This window comes from Protopterus annectens, chromosome 2.part0 (assembly GCF_019279795.1).
Source record: "Protopterus annectens isolate FY-2018-M chromosome 2.part0, PAN1.0, whole genome shotgun sequence".
NCBI classification, from domain to species: domain Eukaryota; kingdom Metazoa; phylum Chordata; order Ceratodontiformes; family Protopteridae; genus Protopterus; species Protopterus annectens.
In genome coordinates, this window is record NC_056728.1 from 321,532,071 (window position 1) to 321,548,797 (window position 16,727).

The 16,727-nt window shown below is 35.1% G+C and overlaps 1 protein-coding gene across 1 annotated transcript in view; it reads right to left on the reverse strand.

Moving 5' to 3' along the window:
• Nucleotides 1-16,727, reverse strand: part of FBN2 (fibrillin 2) — a 2,449,070-nt gene that overhangs the window by 181,058 nt on the left and 2,251,285 nt on the right. The window contains exon 60 of the mRNA XM_044060803.1: nucleotides 8,148-8,264. Coding sequence (XP_043916738.1) covers nucleotides 8,148-8,264 — 117 coding nt within the window. The remainder of the gene's footprint in view (nucleotides 1-8,147; nucleotides 8,265-16,727) is intronic.

The following is a 16,727-nucleotide window of genomic DNA, read 5'->3' on the forward strand; positions in this document are numbered from 1 at the left end:
ACTCGAAGCTATGATACCTGCCATAATTTATATTAACTATGTTTAGACAGAATAATAATGACATTTGTACTAGCTGCCAGACAAAGCTGCATCCAGGCACACCATATCAGGATTGATCAAACAACACTTGTAGCTGTGATACCTGCCATAAGTTATATTAACTATATTTAGACAGAATAATGATGACATTTGTACTGAGAGCTTGCTACTATTATTTAACCAGGATATACATGACAATTCTAAATCATACTTTAACTGAAGAAGGCATTAGTCTTCATGAAAGCATTTTATTTCAAAACACTCTACTGTTACTGCTATTATATATGATGTTAATTTGTTACATTTGAGTCTGAACTCTGATGAACGGTACCTTGTTGAATTAGTTAATTAATTACTTAAATTATTATAAGTAAAATCAATGAAAAATGAACAAGATAAGTATTCATTGAGTTCAAGTAGGGGAATAGAAACTTCTATGTTTGTATTATACGTTGCTTTGTTTTGGCTTATATATAATGTAAATAGTAACCCATCTTGACCTACCTCTATTTATGAAGAATTATTGGACTCTTTGAACATTTTGAATAAATCATTACTGTTTCTCAGTTGTTTTCTCAGTTGTTTAAGAAACCCTCCTTTTTATAATTAAAAACAGATGACAACTGATGTACCATACCAGTTGATACTTTGAGAGATGTAGTTGTAAGAGTTATTTTTTTGGAACAGCTATCTTGGAATAAGTTTTTTTCTTCTTTCTAGCATCAGTCCAAGGATTTGTCTCTTTTATTCTTTTAAGAGTAGGGGCCATACATTTCATTTCTTCTGATATAGACACTATGCTGCTGTTTTTGATGAATATAGTAGATTCTTCTAAGTCATTAAAGGTTCTCATCTCTTTGGCAAAAAGTATTTTTATCTTGGCTGGAAAAGCCAGCTGTGCTTTAATGTTGTTTTGTTTCAACAGTTTTATAATTGGCCAGACTTTTTTCCTTTGTTCTAGTATTCTGGAAGAATAATCATTGTCAAACCTTATCAGGCTTTGATTGTATTTTAAGGGTGATTTTCTTCAAGCAGATTTTAATATTAGTTCCTTGTCCAGAAATTAAAGAAATTTTATAACTACGGATCTAGGTGGAGTATTTGTTGTGTTAGAAGCAGGTTTCCTCAGTGCCCTATGCGCCCTTTCAATTCCAAATGAAAGTCCCTTTTTCAAGTCTAAAAATTCAGGAATCCAGGTTGTTAAGAATGAAATAATGTCTTCTCTTTCAGTGTTTTCAGGCAGACCAAAGATCCTTATGTTGTTTCTCCTTTCCCTGTTTTTAAGTCATCTATTTTGTTAAGCAGCCATGTATTCTGTTTAAGCAGAAATTCTTTTTGAAATCCTTCATCTTTGAGTCTCCCTTCAATGTCATTTAGAGAAGTCTCTACATTTGTTATTTTTGTATGGTGCTGCTGTAATAGTTCCTAAAGAGTATCAGTCTGTTTTTGAGAATTTAATTTGAGGTTTTCTAAGTCATTTTTAAAGTCATCCATCTTCAAAGATAGTTCCTGTAAGGTAGATGTCATCAGTTGCAGTTCTTTTTTCAAAGCAGCATCTGGATGAGAATTCCTTGAGTTGTTCATATTCAATGACTCAATATATCTCCAAGTTGCCTGACAGGAAAAATTTTTGTATATCTCCACCAAAACTGATATTTATGTAGTTTAGTAGTTTATCTATAGACTTCTGATGTGTTAAATTTGAAAAGAATAAACTTTTCCTATACTATTATACTAGTTTATGGAGCTCTCAAAATTCACTGCTCTCGGTTGATCATCTGGGTTCTGCGCATACTTCCTGCATTTTGATGTAAAATGAAGTCAAACTTCAATTTTTTGATTCTCAGGTCATATAAAGGAGCACACCTTCATGCAGTCTTAGAATAAAGACAACAATGGTACACAGCTGCATGCACCATATAACAAACAGTGAAAGTGAAAGAAACAATAAAAAACAGCTGTATTATTAACTAATATTTATAGCTTCCCAGAAACTGTGACTATCCTTTCAGCATTATAATCTCTAACATTTCTTTGGATGGCCTCCACACCTAGCCAGAAAAACTATCAACTGTAACTTTTTAAAACTATGGGAAAACGGAGGAAAACCTTCAAAATACTGCAGCTTAAAGTATCAGCTGTAATTTTAAACTCTGAGAAAATCAGGAACACGTGGCAAAAATAACAAACATCACTTTAAAGCAATGATACAGTAAGACAACTGTAACTGCAGCAGAAAAAAATGTGCATTCCTGCTTTTCTAATATAAAATGAAGTGAAAAATATCACTTTTCTTGATTCTCAGCTGTGCACAGTCTTGCAGTCTTAGAATGGATATTACTGCATCCCCCAAACCTTGCCAAAATTGTATGTGTACTTAATTTCAACGTAGGAGATATATAAGCTTGGTATACACTGATTGTTATGTATCATTTGATGAGTGGAGATTTTTTTTGGTTTTCCTGTTCAATTGATCAATTACCTTTCGAGGCCAGTCAATCATGCCAAAACTGTAAATTAGAACAGGAAATTGTTTACAGCTTGGACTTTATTTATAGATGTCAAGTCTGTTTTCAAGTGTCTATATTAGAACACCGAATATTCAAAATGTCGAGTGTTCTAATATCGAACCCTATCAATCAAAAATACTAAACATTGAACATTCAGAACAGCAAACTTTTTTCTAGGGAAAACATTTGCTGTTCCTAAACACATACACACAACACAAGCACACCAAACAAACAGCAATCCACACACATACACCTAAACTCTTACACCTAACCCTACACTAAACTATACACACATCACTAACTATCCACTTACCTTAACCCAAACCCTAAGGTCCATCACACTCACCTCACCCGTGCCCTAACCCTAACTCACCTAACCTGCCCTAACCCTCACGTCCACACAATCGCACACATACCTAACCTACACCCTAACCCTAACTCACTTAACCCACCCTAAGTCTTATGTCCACACAATCGCATACATACCTAACCTGCACTCAATCGCACACTTACCTGAACCCGACCTGTAACTTTCCACCAGAGCGCTGAAAATAACGAAGCAACAGAAACGGACAACTGAATTCTTTCCCTAGGAAAGAATTCGGTTTTCTGCTTCTTCGATATTTTCAGAGTTTGCTGAAAATGGGTCGATATTAGAACACTCGACATTTTAAATGTTCGGTGTTCTAATACAGACCAGTTTTCAATATTAGTTTTAGTCTTCTGAAGTATTCCTTACAGAGTTTTATTCATATTTGTTCATATTTTATTGCTGATCCTTCCTTGATAGTTATATAGTCCCTCCTGGTCAAGTTCCTTCACACTCCTGTCCAAGACTGATATTTTCTTGGCTCTGCAACTTTTCTGCTTTTAACATTGCATATTTATCAAGACAAAATTACATTCTTATATTATCTGAGAAAGTTTTAACTACTTGTAGCTGTGCTTTCTACTCATAATCAGGTGAACTATACAGTTGTATGTCATCTACAAAAAAATAGATGCAAAGCCTTTAAGCAAGGTTGTTTTCTGGCAGCTAAATTGCAACCATGACCTAATCTGTTAATTAAACAGCTTAATGGATTAAGGGCAAGACAAAACAACAGCAATGACAAAGAATCACTCTGGAATATCCTCTTTTGAATTTTTATCCCTGTGATAATGATTTACTCTTTGTCACAGCTTAACTGCAAAGTGATTTGCCACTGTTTCATAGTAATTGTAACATAATTGATCAATATAGGATGTATCTTATACATCTTTAAGCATTTCTTTAAGAATGAAATAATGTCTTCTCTTTCAGTGTTTTCAGGCAGACCAAAGATCCTTATGTTGTTTCTCCTTTCCCTGTTTTTAAGTCATCTATTTTGTTAAGCAGCCATGTATTCTGTTTAAGCAGAAATTCTTTTTGAAATCCTTCATCTTTGAGTCTCCCTTCAATGTCATTTAGAGAAGTCTCTATATTTGTTATTTTTTGTATGGTGCTGCTGTAATAGTTCCTAAAGAGTATCAGTCTGTTTTTGAGAATTTAATTTGAGGTTTTCTAAGTCATTTTTAAAGTCATCCATCTTCAAAGATAGTTCCTGTAAGGTAGATGTCATCAGTTGCAGTTCTTTTTTCAAAGCAGCATCTGGATGAAAATTCCTTGAGTTGTTCATATTCAGTGACTCAATATATCTCCAAGTTGCCTGACAGGAAAATTTTTGTATATCTCCACCAAAACTGATATTTATGTAGTTTAGTAGTTTATCTATAGACTTCTGATGTGTTAAATTTGAAAAGAATAAACTTTTCCTATACTATTATACTAGTTTATGGAGCTCTCAAAATTCACTGCTCTCAGTTGATCATCTAGGTTCTGCACATACTTCCTGCATTTTGATGTAAAATGAAGTCAAACTTCAATTTTTTGATTCTCAGGTCATATAAAGGCGCACACCTTCATGCAGTCTTAGAATAAAGACAACAATGGTACACAGCTGCATGCACCATATAACAAACAGTGAAAGTGAAAGTGAAAGAAACAATAAAAAACAGCTGTATTATTAACTAGTATTTATAGCTTCCCAGAAACTGTGACTATCCTTTCAGCATTATAATCTCTAACATTTCTTTGGATGGCCTCCACACCTAGCCAGAAAAACTATCAACTGTAACTTTTTAAAACTATGGGAAAACTGAGGAAAACCTTCAAAATACTGTAAAACCACAAAAAATAACTTTAAAAATAATGTAGTAGTAAGGCAGCTTAAAGTATCAGCTGTAATTTTAAACTCTGAGAAAATCAGGAACACGTGGCAAAAATAACAAACATCGCTTTAAAGCAATGATACAGTAAGACAACTGTAACTGCAGCAGAAAAAAATGTGCTTTCCTGCTTTTCTAATATAAAATGAAGTGAAAAATATCACTTTTCTTGATTCTCAGCTGTGCACAGTCTTGCAGTCTTAGAATGGATATTACTGCATCCCCCAAACCTTGCCAAAATTGTATGTGTACTTAATTTCAAAGTAGGAGATATATAAGCTTGGTATACACTGATTGTTATGTATCATTTGATGAGTGGAGATTTTTTTTGGTTTTCCTGTTCAATTGATCAATTACCTTTCGAGGCCAGTCAATCATGCCAAAACTGTAAATTAGAACAGGAAATTGTTTACAGCTTGGACTTTATTTATAGATGTCAAGTCTGTTTTCAAGTGTCTATATTAGAACACCGAATATTCAAAATGTCGAGTGTTCTAATATCGAACCCTATCAATCAAAAATACTAAACATCGAACATTCAGAACAGCAAATTTTTTTCTAGGGAAAACATTTGCTGTTCCTAAACACATACACACAACACAAGCACACCAAACAAACAGCAATCCACACACATACACCTAAACTCTTACACCTAACCCTACACTAAACTATACACACACCACTAACTATCCACTTACCTTAACCCAAACCCTAAGGTCCATCACACTCACCTCACCCGTGCCCTAACCCTAACTCACCTAACCTGCCCTAACCCTCACGTCCACACAATCACACACATGCCTAACCTACACCCTAACCCTAACTCACCTAACCCACCCTAAGCCTTATGTCCACACAATCGCATACATACCTAACCTGCACTCAATCGCACACTTACCTGAACCCGACCTGTAACTTTCCACCAGAGCGCTGAAAATAACGAAGCAACAGAAACGGACAACTGAATTCTTTCCCTAGGAAAGAATTCGGTTTTCTGCTTCTTCGATATTTTCAGAGTTTGCTGAAAATGGGTCGATATTAGAACACTCGACATTTTAAATGTTCGGTGTTCTAATACAGACCAGTTTTCAATATTAGTTTTAGTCTTCTGAAGTATTCCTTACTGAGTTTTATTCATATTTGTTCATATTTTATTGATGATCCTTCCTTGATAGTTATATAGTCCCTCCTGGTCAAGTTCCTTCACATTCCTGTCCAAGACTGATATTTTCTTGGCTCTGCAACTTTTCTGCTTTTAACATTGCATATTTATCAAGACAAAATTACATTCTTATATTATCTGAGAAAGTTTTAACTACTTGTAGCTGTGCTTTTTACTCATAATTAGGTGAACTATACAGTTGTATGTCATCTACAAAAAAATAGATGCAAAGCCTTTAAGCAAGGTTGTTTTCTGGCAGCTAAATTGCAACCATGACCTAATCTGTTAATTAAACAGCTTAATGGATTAAGGGCAAGACAAAACAACAGCAATGACAAAGAATCACTCTGGAATATCCTCTTTTGAATTTTTATCCCTGTGATAATGATTTACTCTTTGTCACAGCTTAACTGCAAAGTGATTTGCCACTGTTTCATAGTAATTGTAACATAATTGATCAATATAGGATGTATCTTATACATCTTTAAGCATTTCTTTATCCATGAATGTTGGATGTTTTCAAATGCTTTTTTGTAATCTATCCATGCCATACTTAGATTCCTCCACATTTTACAATTCTCTATTATAGCTTTATTTAGCAACAAATGGTCCTTTGCTCCATATTACTTTCTTTTGTCACCATTTTGTTCTATTACCATGATTTTTTTCTAAATGACTAGAAACTGTCTGCATCAATTCCGGTATATAGTTTACAGTTTGTACTTCATCAGTTATTGGTCTATAGTGTTTAAGATGGCTTACAGGTTCACTCTTAAGGAGGAGTATCATTCTTCCTGCTGTTAACCAGGTTGTTGATGTTGAGCATACACATATAAGTAATTCTTAATCAGGGCTAAATCTTTGTGTAACAATTTTAATACTTTTAGCCAGAGGTTAGGTTCTGCATCTGGGTCTGGGGTTTTCCATTTTGGAGCTTTTCTTAATTTTGTTTCAGTTTCTCTGGCTGTTTCTTCATACCATTTTGTATCCTGTACATTTGATCTCCTTAGTGTTTATTTAAAATTTTCTGTCCATTAAGCATCTTTAATATGTCCCATAGGGTCTTCATATATATTTCTCCAGAATGTGTTTATTTCTTCTTTTATGGTGGTGTTTCTATTCAATTTGCTTTGTTTCCCAGTTCTCTATAAACATTGTTTTGGGTTATCAAAGAATTTGCTTATTTTGTATTTTTCCTTTACATTTATCTGCATATTTTCTAAGTTTTTCTGTCTGTGTTGATATCTTCATTTTATTCTTTGTAACAATGCATGATATATCCTTGTCTGTTTTTACACTGTGCATTACTTTTACCGCATCTATCTTTCTAACTAGTTTTGTTGATCTGTTCTCTCTTTTATACTCTTCTAACAGTGATACTTTTTGTCTTAACTGCTTTATAATTTTCTCTATTCGGTGCTTCTATGATGGCATTTTATTTCTTCCCTTTTTTCTCTTATTCCTCTATGTTTTTGTGGTGAGACTTTATCTGTTGTTAACTTAGTTGTGTAGTAATATACCCTATTTACGTCTGCTATATTACATACATTTCTGTTAACATTTTTGATTATCACATTCATCTGTTTTATCAGACTTCTAACATTTTGGGTCTTATTTATTTTCTGTAATCTATTATTTTCACTGTTCTTAATATGTCTATCCATCTCTATTAAATGAAACAATTCTTCTCTTAGATCATTTTCTTTTAAACTTGGAGGACAGTTTTAACTCTCTGTTTCCTGTGGGCATTCCACAGAATGTCTTAGAACATCTTCCTGTGACGTATCCTCTTCACTGCACCCTGTGGCATTTACTGCTCTTTAATGTGGGAACAAACTGGCCTATCACTCCACAACATTGACTGCAAAAGAGTTGCCACTATTTCCTGCTCCTTCCCTTGCTGTGCAACTCCAGCTGAACTTTTGTACTGGTTTGCTACTGAAAGCTCCAAAGCATCATGATGTGACAAGTCATTAGATGCCTCCTGTTCTACCGGTTTCTTTTTGTTTGGGGACTCATTGTTCCATCATCCTGTGACATTGCCTATGTTGGATTTTCTACACTAACAGTTTTACTTGTGCAAGCAATTTTCTTTCCTCTAATTTCTATCTTAATCTTCCTGAATATTTCTATCTGGAAATGATGGTCTTCTTGCATAAAAGTAACAATACATATTTTTATCCACTTACCAATGCAGGCAGTATGATGTTGTATGAATCCAGCAGGACACTTGCAGGTAAACCCTCCAATGGTATTGACACACAGAAACTGGCAGTTGTGCTGTTTGGTCTGACATTCATCAAGATCTGAAAGATGCACAAAAGCATACAAAACACCAATAAGCTGCTTTGCTGCAAAAAATAATTGCTGATCTTATTTCTTTGTTATCTTTAGCAAACACATGAAACATGAAGCTCTATAATCAGTGATTATTTATTGTGCATTACCATTCATTAAATGATTCAAACATAAGCTGAACTTGATTGCATCATGCTTTGAAATAAATCTTTCTGGATATCCACCATCCTCTCATTGATGAAATGGTATATGTAGCTTTTCTTCTGGTTTCACCTCTGTGGACACACATCCTAGATACTGGTGGTTAATAGCTAAAGTTGGGGACAGTGGCAGGGACAGCTGTCCAGGCTTAAGGGAACACGTGGCTGGCTGACTAAAGGGATTTTTATTTTTGTTAGCACTTTTCTTTTTGATCATACTTGCATAGATCACACATGTGCAACACTAGAAAGTCATAGGTGCATACATGCCAGACCTTGCACATGGTCTTGGAAAGATATGCCTCCTGGATTTGAGACTGAATTGAGATATGTCTTTGTGTGTGTGTGTGTGTGTGTGTGTGTGTGTGTGTGTGTGTGTGTGTGTGTGTGTGTGTGTGTGTGTGTGTGTGAGACTGTCTGTGTAAATACCTGGTTCTTGTATCCTATATTAGTTATGGTATAAAGAAAGGAACTGAAACCAAACCAGACATATTTTTCGGGTACAATCTTCACTTTCCCTGTTTTGTTGCCTTTTGACAGTGTGTTTATTATTGGCTGTGAATAAACTGAACAGCATAAGTTACTGTTAAAATTTCAGGTATGAATACGGTCTTAATTTAGCTTGCTTTTTTAGCAGGCACATGTGAAATGCACTTTGTTGGGCTGCAGCATTCTATCTGCTACTTAGTGTAGATGAGTAAAGCTATAAGCTCTTAATGAGCTCCTTTGTGTAGTGCAGGGTTTAGTTCCCTCAGCCTTTACTTATCGACTGTGTGACTTTGACCAAGTCACTTAACCAGATAGTGCTCTTGGGCTACTCCTAAAAAGGAACACTTGACTCCACTGGGGTATTCCAGGCTGTTAGCAAATACATTCCTGCACCCTTCACATTGCTGCTATTTAGTGCTTTACTATATGCTATTTGACTATTATTTATTTTTTTTTATTTATCATTTATTGACTGGGTTAGTTCCACTAGGCTAATGGCCTATTTGCAAGGGAGACCTGAAGTGGCTTTATGCCACTAGGGGAAATTTGGCCAGAGCATCAGTGAACTTCCCCTATTCATCATTGTTCTGTTTCCATTCCAGATGCAGAGTTGGCCTGGAGAAACAGAGAGGTGGAGGGATATAGAAGGAGATAATGTAATGAGAAAAATGGAGGAGAAAGTGAATATTGAGACTGGAGAATGCGTGCAGAATTCTGAGGAGATGTTTCAAACAAATCTGTTTGGTAGAGGTGAGCCAGCAAATGTTAGGTGTATAGTTACAACCCTCCATTTGGGAGGGTTACAGAATGATTTACATAAAGAAATAGTGATGCAGAGTGAGCCAGAAAATGAAGGAGGGATTTCCTGTGTGGAAATTATGGAGAAAATATGAAAGGAGGATGCAGAGACAATCCTCAAAAATAGTGGTGAGATGGAAAAGGAAACATATGCAGAGAAACTGAAAGAAGGCAAAAGGGGAGCAGTAGAAAAAGAAAAAAGCAGAAGAAAATGAAAATCGGAAGTACATGGTAAGGATTCAAAACAAAGAAAGCAAAGAAATGGACAAGTATGACATGGAACAATTTGATAGCCCTTTGCATGCAAAAGCACATGAGATAAGAGCATTTATTCTTATTAACAAATAAACATTTTGCAACATTGTATTTGAGATTGTTTTTTTCAATGGAAATTTTTCTTGGAGAATATGAAAAAAGATGCACTGTATTTCATAGAATTTTTATGTAACAAAAGCTATTTAACAGGGAAACAAAAAAGAAAATTCATGTACAATTTTGAGCAGAGGTGGAAAGAGAGACTTTGAAAGGACATTTGAAAACTTTATGTAAACAAATACTGGACATTACAAAAGTTTAAAATAAAAGACATTTATGGACTGGTTGATGGGATTGTAATATTCTGTAAAAAAATAGAAAGAGAAAAAAATTATCCATATACCAAGCATGATAAATGCGGAGGGGAATAGAGTTGTTGTAAAATATTGGGGACACCCTAAAACATGTTATGTTTTGAAGAAAAGATGGACATTTAATAAGTAACTTTGATAAAACAAATGTTATATTTGTGGAGAAATAAGACATGATGCAAAAAGCGTGAAGTGAAATGCTATAAATGTAACAACATTGGACAATTATGGATGGACTGTAAAAATCAAATTAAAAGTAAAGGTAATGAAAAAGAAAGAGAACGAGAAGAAAATCAACAAAGAAGAAATTTTAGATGTAGAGTAAGGATGATCGGGATTTTGGAGTGGTATAATACATGTGATATAGATGTAAATATATTAGAAGACACACACAAATATAGAAAGATTACAAACACGGGAACTATAGGAAGGCAAGATAATCTAGAATTTGGGAAATGATAGATGTTCTGGAATAGTCGTATTCTGTAGAAATACAGAAAAGATACTATATGTAAATTTAGCAAAAATGGGAAGATTAACTATTGTAGATTTAAAATGGAGAGGACAATTAAATAGAATTATAACATATGTTTATACTAATTGTAAACATAAGGAAAGCTTATTTCATCATATTCTAGACTATGTAGTGATAAATCTGAATATTATAATAACAAGAGACTAATTTTGATTTAAGAGGCAAGCATAAATAGAAAGGAAAAGATATGAGAAAAATGTTAGACGTTATAAGATGTGGTAAGTTAAAACTTTGGGACAAAAATACATGGACTTACAAAAGCAGTATGTATAGAATTTAAATAGATTATTTTATAGTATTGGAAGGTTTAGTTAGAGGAGAAGGGGATGTAGTTGTAGCAAGATTTTCTGATCATTGGCTAGAGATAAAGAAAATAAGGAATATATAAAAATATACAAATGAAAAAAGGATAAATGAGAAAGCATGGAATGAAGTAAAGAGATTAACAATACAATTATGGGAAGATCATTATACTATGAGAACATTTTATAAAAACTGGTCTGAATGATGGTTGATATTTGAGGAAAAATATAAAAATTGATTTTTACAGTGGCAATATGATGTGAGAAGTGGATAAAATAAACATGGACATGATTAAATATGGATATTATAAGAATAAACATAAAGAATTTGTTAAAAGAATCGAGAAAAAGCTGTTGTATGCCATATGGGTTATATGGAGTGAAAGAATAAATGAAATTATGTTTAATGGTAAATGGAGTTTAGCAACAATATTAAGTAAAATCAGATAGTGAACCAAAACCACAAGGAGAATTCCAGTACTGGCAGTAACAAAATCCAAAATCCAAAAACAGCCAGCAAGCCAAACCAACAAGTCCTTAAAATGCACATTTATTTCATCAATCATTAGTGAACTGAGAAAATGAGCCAGTATATTGTGATTGCTGCTCCTGGTTTTATGAGGGGTTATTGTATTTTATATTATTTTAGTTCAATGTATTTTCTAATTGCTAAACTAATAATTGTTTGCTAGTTTTTTCCAGCTTTTTCTTAGCTTTAAGTTTAAAATAAGTCTTGAAAGGCAGGCACTTCACCAATAAATCAATGATGTCATGAAATTACATTTTAATTGCTTGTTTCTGGGGTGGGTTGTTTCAATCGTTTCAGCAGAAAGTGAGAAAACTTTAAAAGTTAGTGAGAGATTTTCATCCATGGTACTGATGATGTCAAAAGCACTCAACCATGATAATTGTGCATTTGAGGACCTGTGGTTGGTTTGGCTTGCTGGTTGTTTTTGGTTTTTAAAATCAGATGGTGGTTATGGAAAAAGGAGTGGATATGTAAATGGGAAGGGAATATAGTATGTTTGTAAGGAAAATTATGAATATGTGTAAATATACTTGTATATTTATATATCTGTACATTCATAAATATGTAAATATGTTGTAAATAAGAGTTGTTTTGTATATAAATAAAGGACCCCAAAAAAGTCCAGCACAAATGAAGTAGATACAGTTGCATTTATTTAATGTAAAAAGTGACTAACCCCATAGAGGTTAGCCACCTTTTACAATAAATAAATGCAACTTTATCCACTTCATTTGTGCTGGACATTTTTGGAATCCTCTTGAATACTGGTTTAGTTTGTGCACTTGACCTCACTTGCGTGTTTCTGGCTTTTATATAAATAAAAGACCCCTACTCTTTTTGATAGGTGCCACAAGTTCTTTTATATTCACCTGTGCTACCACCAGTGAAAGCAGACGGGGCCTCAGATTAGTATTTCATCGAAACAACAACATATTCATGAATGCAGGAATCCTCTTATGCTGCACTGCTGCAATCAATCTTCTTGGGGGGGAATAAAACTCACATCCTTCTACACTAAAGGTGAGTGTGCTACCTCTTGCACTACTGACACAGCTATGAATCCCAAATATGTCTCTTTTCTAGTTTAATGGGTGGTCAGATACATTTTCCCTAAATGTTAGCTTCAAGAAGAGAAACATTTGCTAAATCTGTTTTCAAAGTGAAAATGTTTTTTTTTTTTAGAAAATGGCTGTCAGTTTTTTGTTGTAAAATCTGAAATCAAAAAATCAAAATTTTAAATGAAATCCAAATCTCTGTGATCATTGTAAAAAGTGAAGAAAAAATAGTATGCTCACTGACAGGTTTGAACAATGTTTTATGGTAATTGGGGAGATGCAACCAAGTAATTGGATACTGGTATGTCTGGTGGGGGTCTGGCTGATTACTCAGCACAGAGTCTCCTTTGACCATGATCTGGGTCTGACTCTGAAGAAGTATGCTGCAACAATATGACACTGTTAACCATTCCGGTAGGTCAGACCTGCACTGAGTGATTTCAGAAGAGATAAGTATTTTTCATGACAGGGAAGATACAGGAAGGTCAATAATAAGCTGTAGTTGTCCTGCAAACCTGCAATCCCCTCAAAAAAGAAACATTATACTGTAAGTAGTAATATTTTTGATTTTTGAATGACTTGTGGGTTGCTGAACAAAAGCTGATGTAGCATTTATATTGTCTTTAATTGTTTTGCTTTATTCATTGCAATAAAAAATTAATTAATTGTATAATGTAGTCTAAACATGTTACATTTTAGTAAAATATTTTTTGCAGTACCTTCTTTACTGTTTCCAGCGAAGGTGAGGAGTTGGTATTTGTTATTTCAGTACAGTCTGCATTGTTTAGAGTGATGATCAGAAGCATCTGATCTTCAGCATCCACTATGCAGTTGTTTATTTATTTACATATGATTACCAGATAGTGTCTGACTGGGCCAGTAGGCTGTTTTCAGTGGAGACCCAGAGAGAAAAGCTCCAAGTAAAGTTACAAATGTCAAAGAAAAATATAGATGGTATAATAAGTTAAAGGAAGGGTACAAACATGACAGAAACAAAAGTTGAAATATACATATAATAGAAATAGAGATAAAAAAAATACATGCATATAAACTCAGTTTTATTTATTTATTTATTTTTAGAAAGTATTAATGTGTTAAATGAAGATAGGAGTCTGAATTTTGTAGACATTAATAGCCTAAGAGTGTGGAAAGTAATAGAAGACAGAAAAGCAGAGTAGGAATAACTTAGCCAGAGGGTGTGCAGGAACATAACCAATGATTGAGAAATGTTTTTTTAGGAGCCGTTTGAAGTTCTGAGTATCAGGCATGGATAGAATATGCTGGGGAAGAGAATTCCAAGATTTGGCTATTGAGTGGCTGTATAGAGATAGTTGTTGCACATTACTGTGATACAGTCTTCTGTACAAGATCAGATTGTAAAGGTTTTCTGTATTTAGTTAAAAATTGTGACTCTGGTAGTTAGCTCAGAGGACTAAAGCAAGAGTACATGATTTAAATCTTTCATAGATTCATAGGTGTGTACTAGGCTAATGGCCTCGGGGCCTTTACAAGCCTATCCCATAGGATTACCCTGGCATCATGCCACCTGACCTTAGTTTCCAGTACCTCTGTTGAGTAAAACCACTGGAGTGATCCCTGGGGTGAATTTTCTATTTCCCATCCACTCATCAAGATTTCTCTTGAAGAGGGCCAGTGAGGTACTCTGCTTGACATGTATGGGAAGTCTATTCCATAGCATGGGCAGTCTCTGGGTTATGAACCTGTCCCTCCAGCATGTTCTGTTGATTGTGGTAATGAGGTTGAGGTCTCTGGAGCATGTGGTACAGGGGGATTGGGATTTCTTTAGATGTAGCATTTCTAACAGAGCTAGATCAGACATGGCTTTATAAGTCAAGAAGAGATCGCCTCTAAGTAGGTGATATGAGACAGAGAATATTTGGAGTTTTTTTTAGTCTGTCCATATAGGACAAATGTTTAAGGCCTAGGATCCTCTTTGTGAGGTACTTTTGTGGCCTCTCCAGTTGTTGCAGGGGTTTAGTGAGGTACACGCCAAATGGGGCACTATACTCAATGATTGGCCTAATGAGGGAAGAGTAGAGGGAGACAATGACCTCTTTCTTCCTGGATGCAAACCCTTAGTAATGAGTTGTGCCACATAGAAGGACTTTCTGACCACAGTGGCAATGTGGTGATCAAAAGATGGATTGCTTTTAACCTATATTCCCAGATCTCTTATAATGCATTTCTGTGTTCAGTGGACTACCATCAATGTGGTAATTAATGGGAACTGGGTTTTTCCCAAAGGGGATGACAATACATTTTTTGGCATTGAGCTTAAAGCCATGGTTCTGACAGCAGTCGTTGATCTCAGTAAGGCCATTCTGTAGGATGTCAGCATCACTTGTGGAGTTAATAATAGTCCCAACTTGCAAAGGTCTGTGAACTTTGTCAGCCAGAGTCCCTTCGTGTTGGTCTGGACTTCAGAGAAGTTGATACCAAACAGGAGAGGACCCAGGACTGAACCCTGTGGGACTCCACTTGTGACTAGTCGGCACTCTGACTTGGAGTGAGCTACTTTCACACTGTCGGTTCTACCTGTGAGCCAGTTTGTAACCCACCTAGTGATATAAGGGTTCATGCATAGCTTAGTGAGTTTTTCTATGATTCCTGAGTAGGGAATTGTATCAAAGGCCTCGGCCAGATCAAGGCAGGCTGTATGAACCACCTTGCCTTCATCCACAGCTCTTGTGACTGACTCAAAGAAGTTGACCAAGTTGAGTGGGCATGATCTACCCTTCACAAAACCAAACTGTGTGGGATCCAGGGTTTGGCGATTATTATGCTCTGTACAATAAATTGGTTCCAACAGGAAACAAGCAGGGTTAGGAGAGCATAAACATGATTAAGCCATAATCAGAATAATGGTGGAGTATAATCACGTGTCCAACAGTTACATACATGATATTAATATAAAAAAAAATTTAAAAATGTTTCACATACTTGTGGATTCAAACCCTTTACACTATGCAAAAAGCAGTCTATAGACCTGAGCATTATATGAGCACACCACATGGAAAGTCATACTTCACAAAGTTGAAATCATGCACTTCAAGGGACAGTCACAAAATATTGGGTCTATATTACCATGTCAAAAGACATGGTCACCGAACACATATTAATCGACATGGAAATATTCCACCTTCATTTGTATATTGTCTGACCTAGATCAAGTCAGTTAATCAGACAGTGGTTCGAGGCAATTGGAAATGTGGGCCAGGCTCCTTAATGGTCTCCCAGAGAGCATGATTAGTAACTATCAACCTATGTTTTTTTTCTAGCCATTACCTCTTGCACAGCTGGTCTATTTCAGGAAATGTTATGGCAAAATCCTCAGCACACCACTTTTTAATGTAATAAAGGACATTTATCCTTCATGGGCAACAGACACTGCATATATAGATGAAGCATTGAAATGCAAAGTTATTTGCCAACAGCAACACCTGCATTTGCAATAGTTCTCTTTAATGTGGAATTATTCAGATGACTTTTATTTACATCTGCAGAGACTGTGCATATTAACTTGGCATATGTTATCAGGTGGCTAATATTTTTTATGATCTCACGATAAGTATTCTTCTGTTTAGACTGTGGCACACATGACTGCTCCTCATGAATGATCTTTATACAATTTAAGTAGTTCATCCAAAATTAACAGCATAGGAGACATAATTTATTTATTCATAACAGTAAGGGGTGTACACAATCAACAGATTGGAATTAGCTGCTGCTGGTGGTGGTGTTGGGACTATCCATGGATGAAATACTTTTGCTCTTATCATCTGTGCTTTGCAGGACTACTGTGCACTTGTGTGTGAAATAAGTTGGAATACTTGATTATGACTACTGTGTTATTATTAGTAGTCATTATTATTGTCAGCAATGCAGCTATAGATTGCTGGGACAGCTAGATGTACGT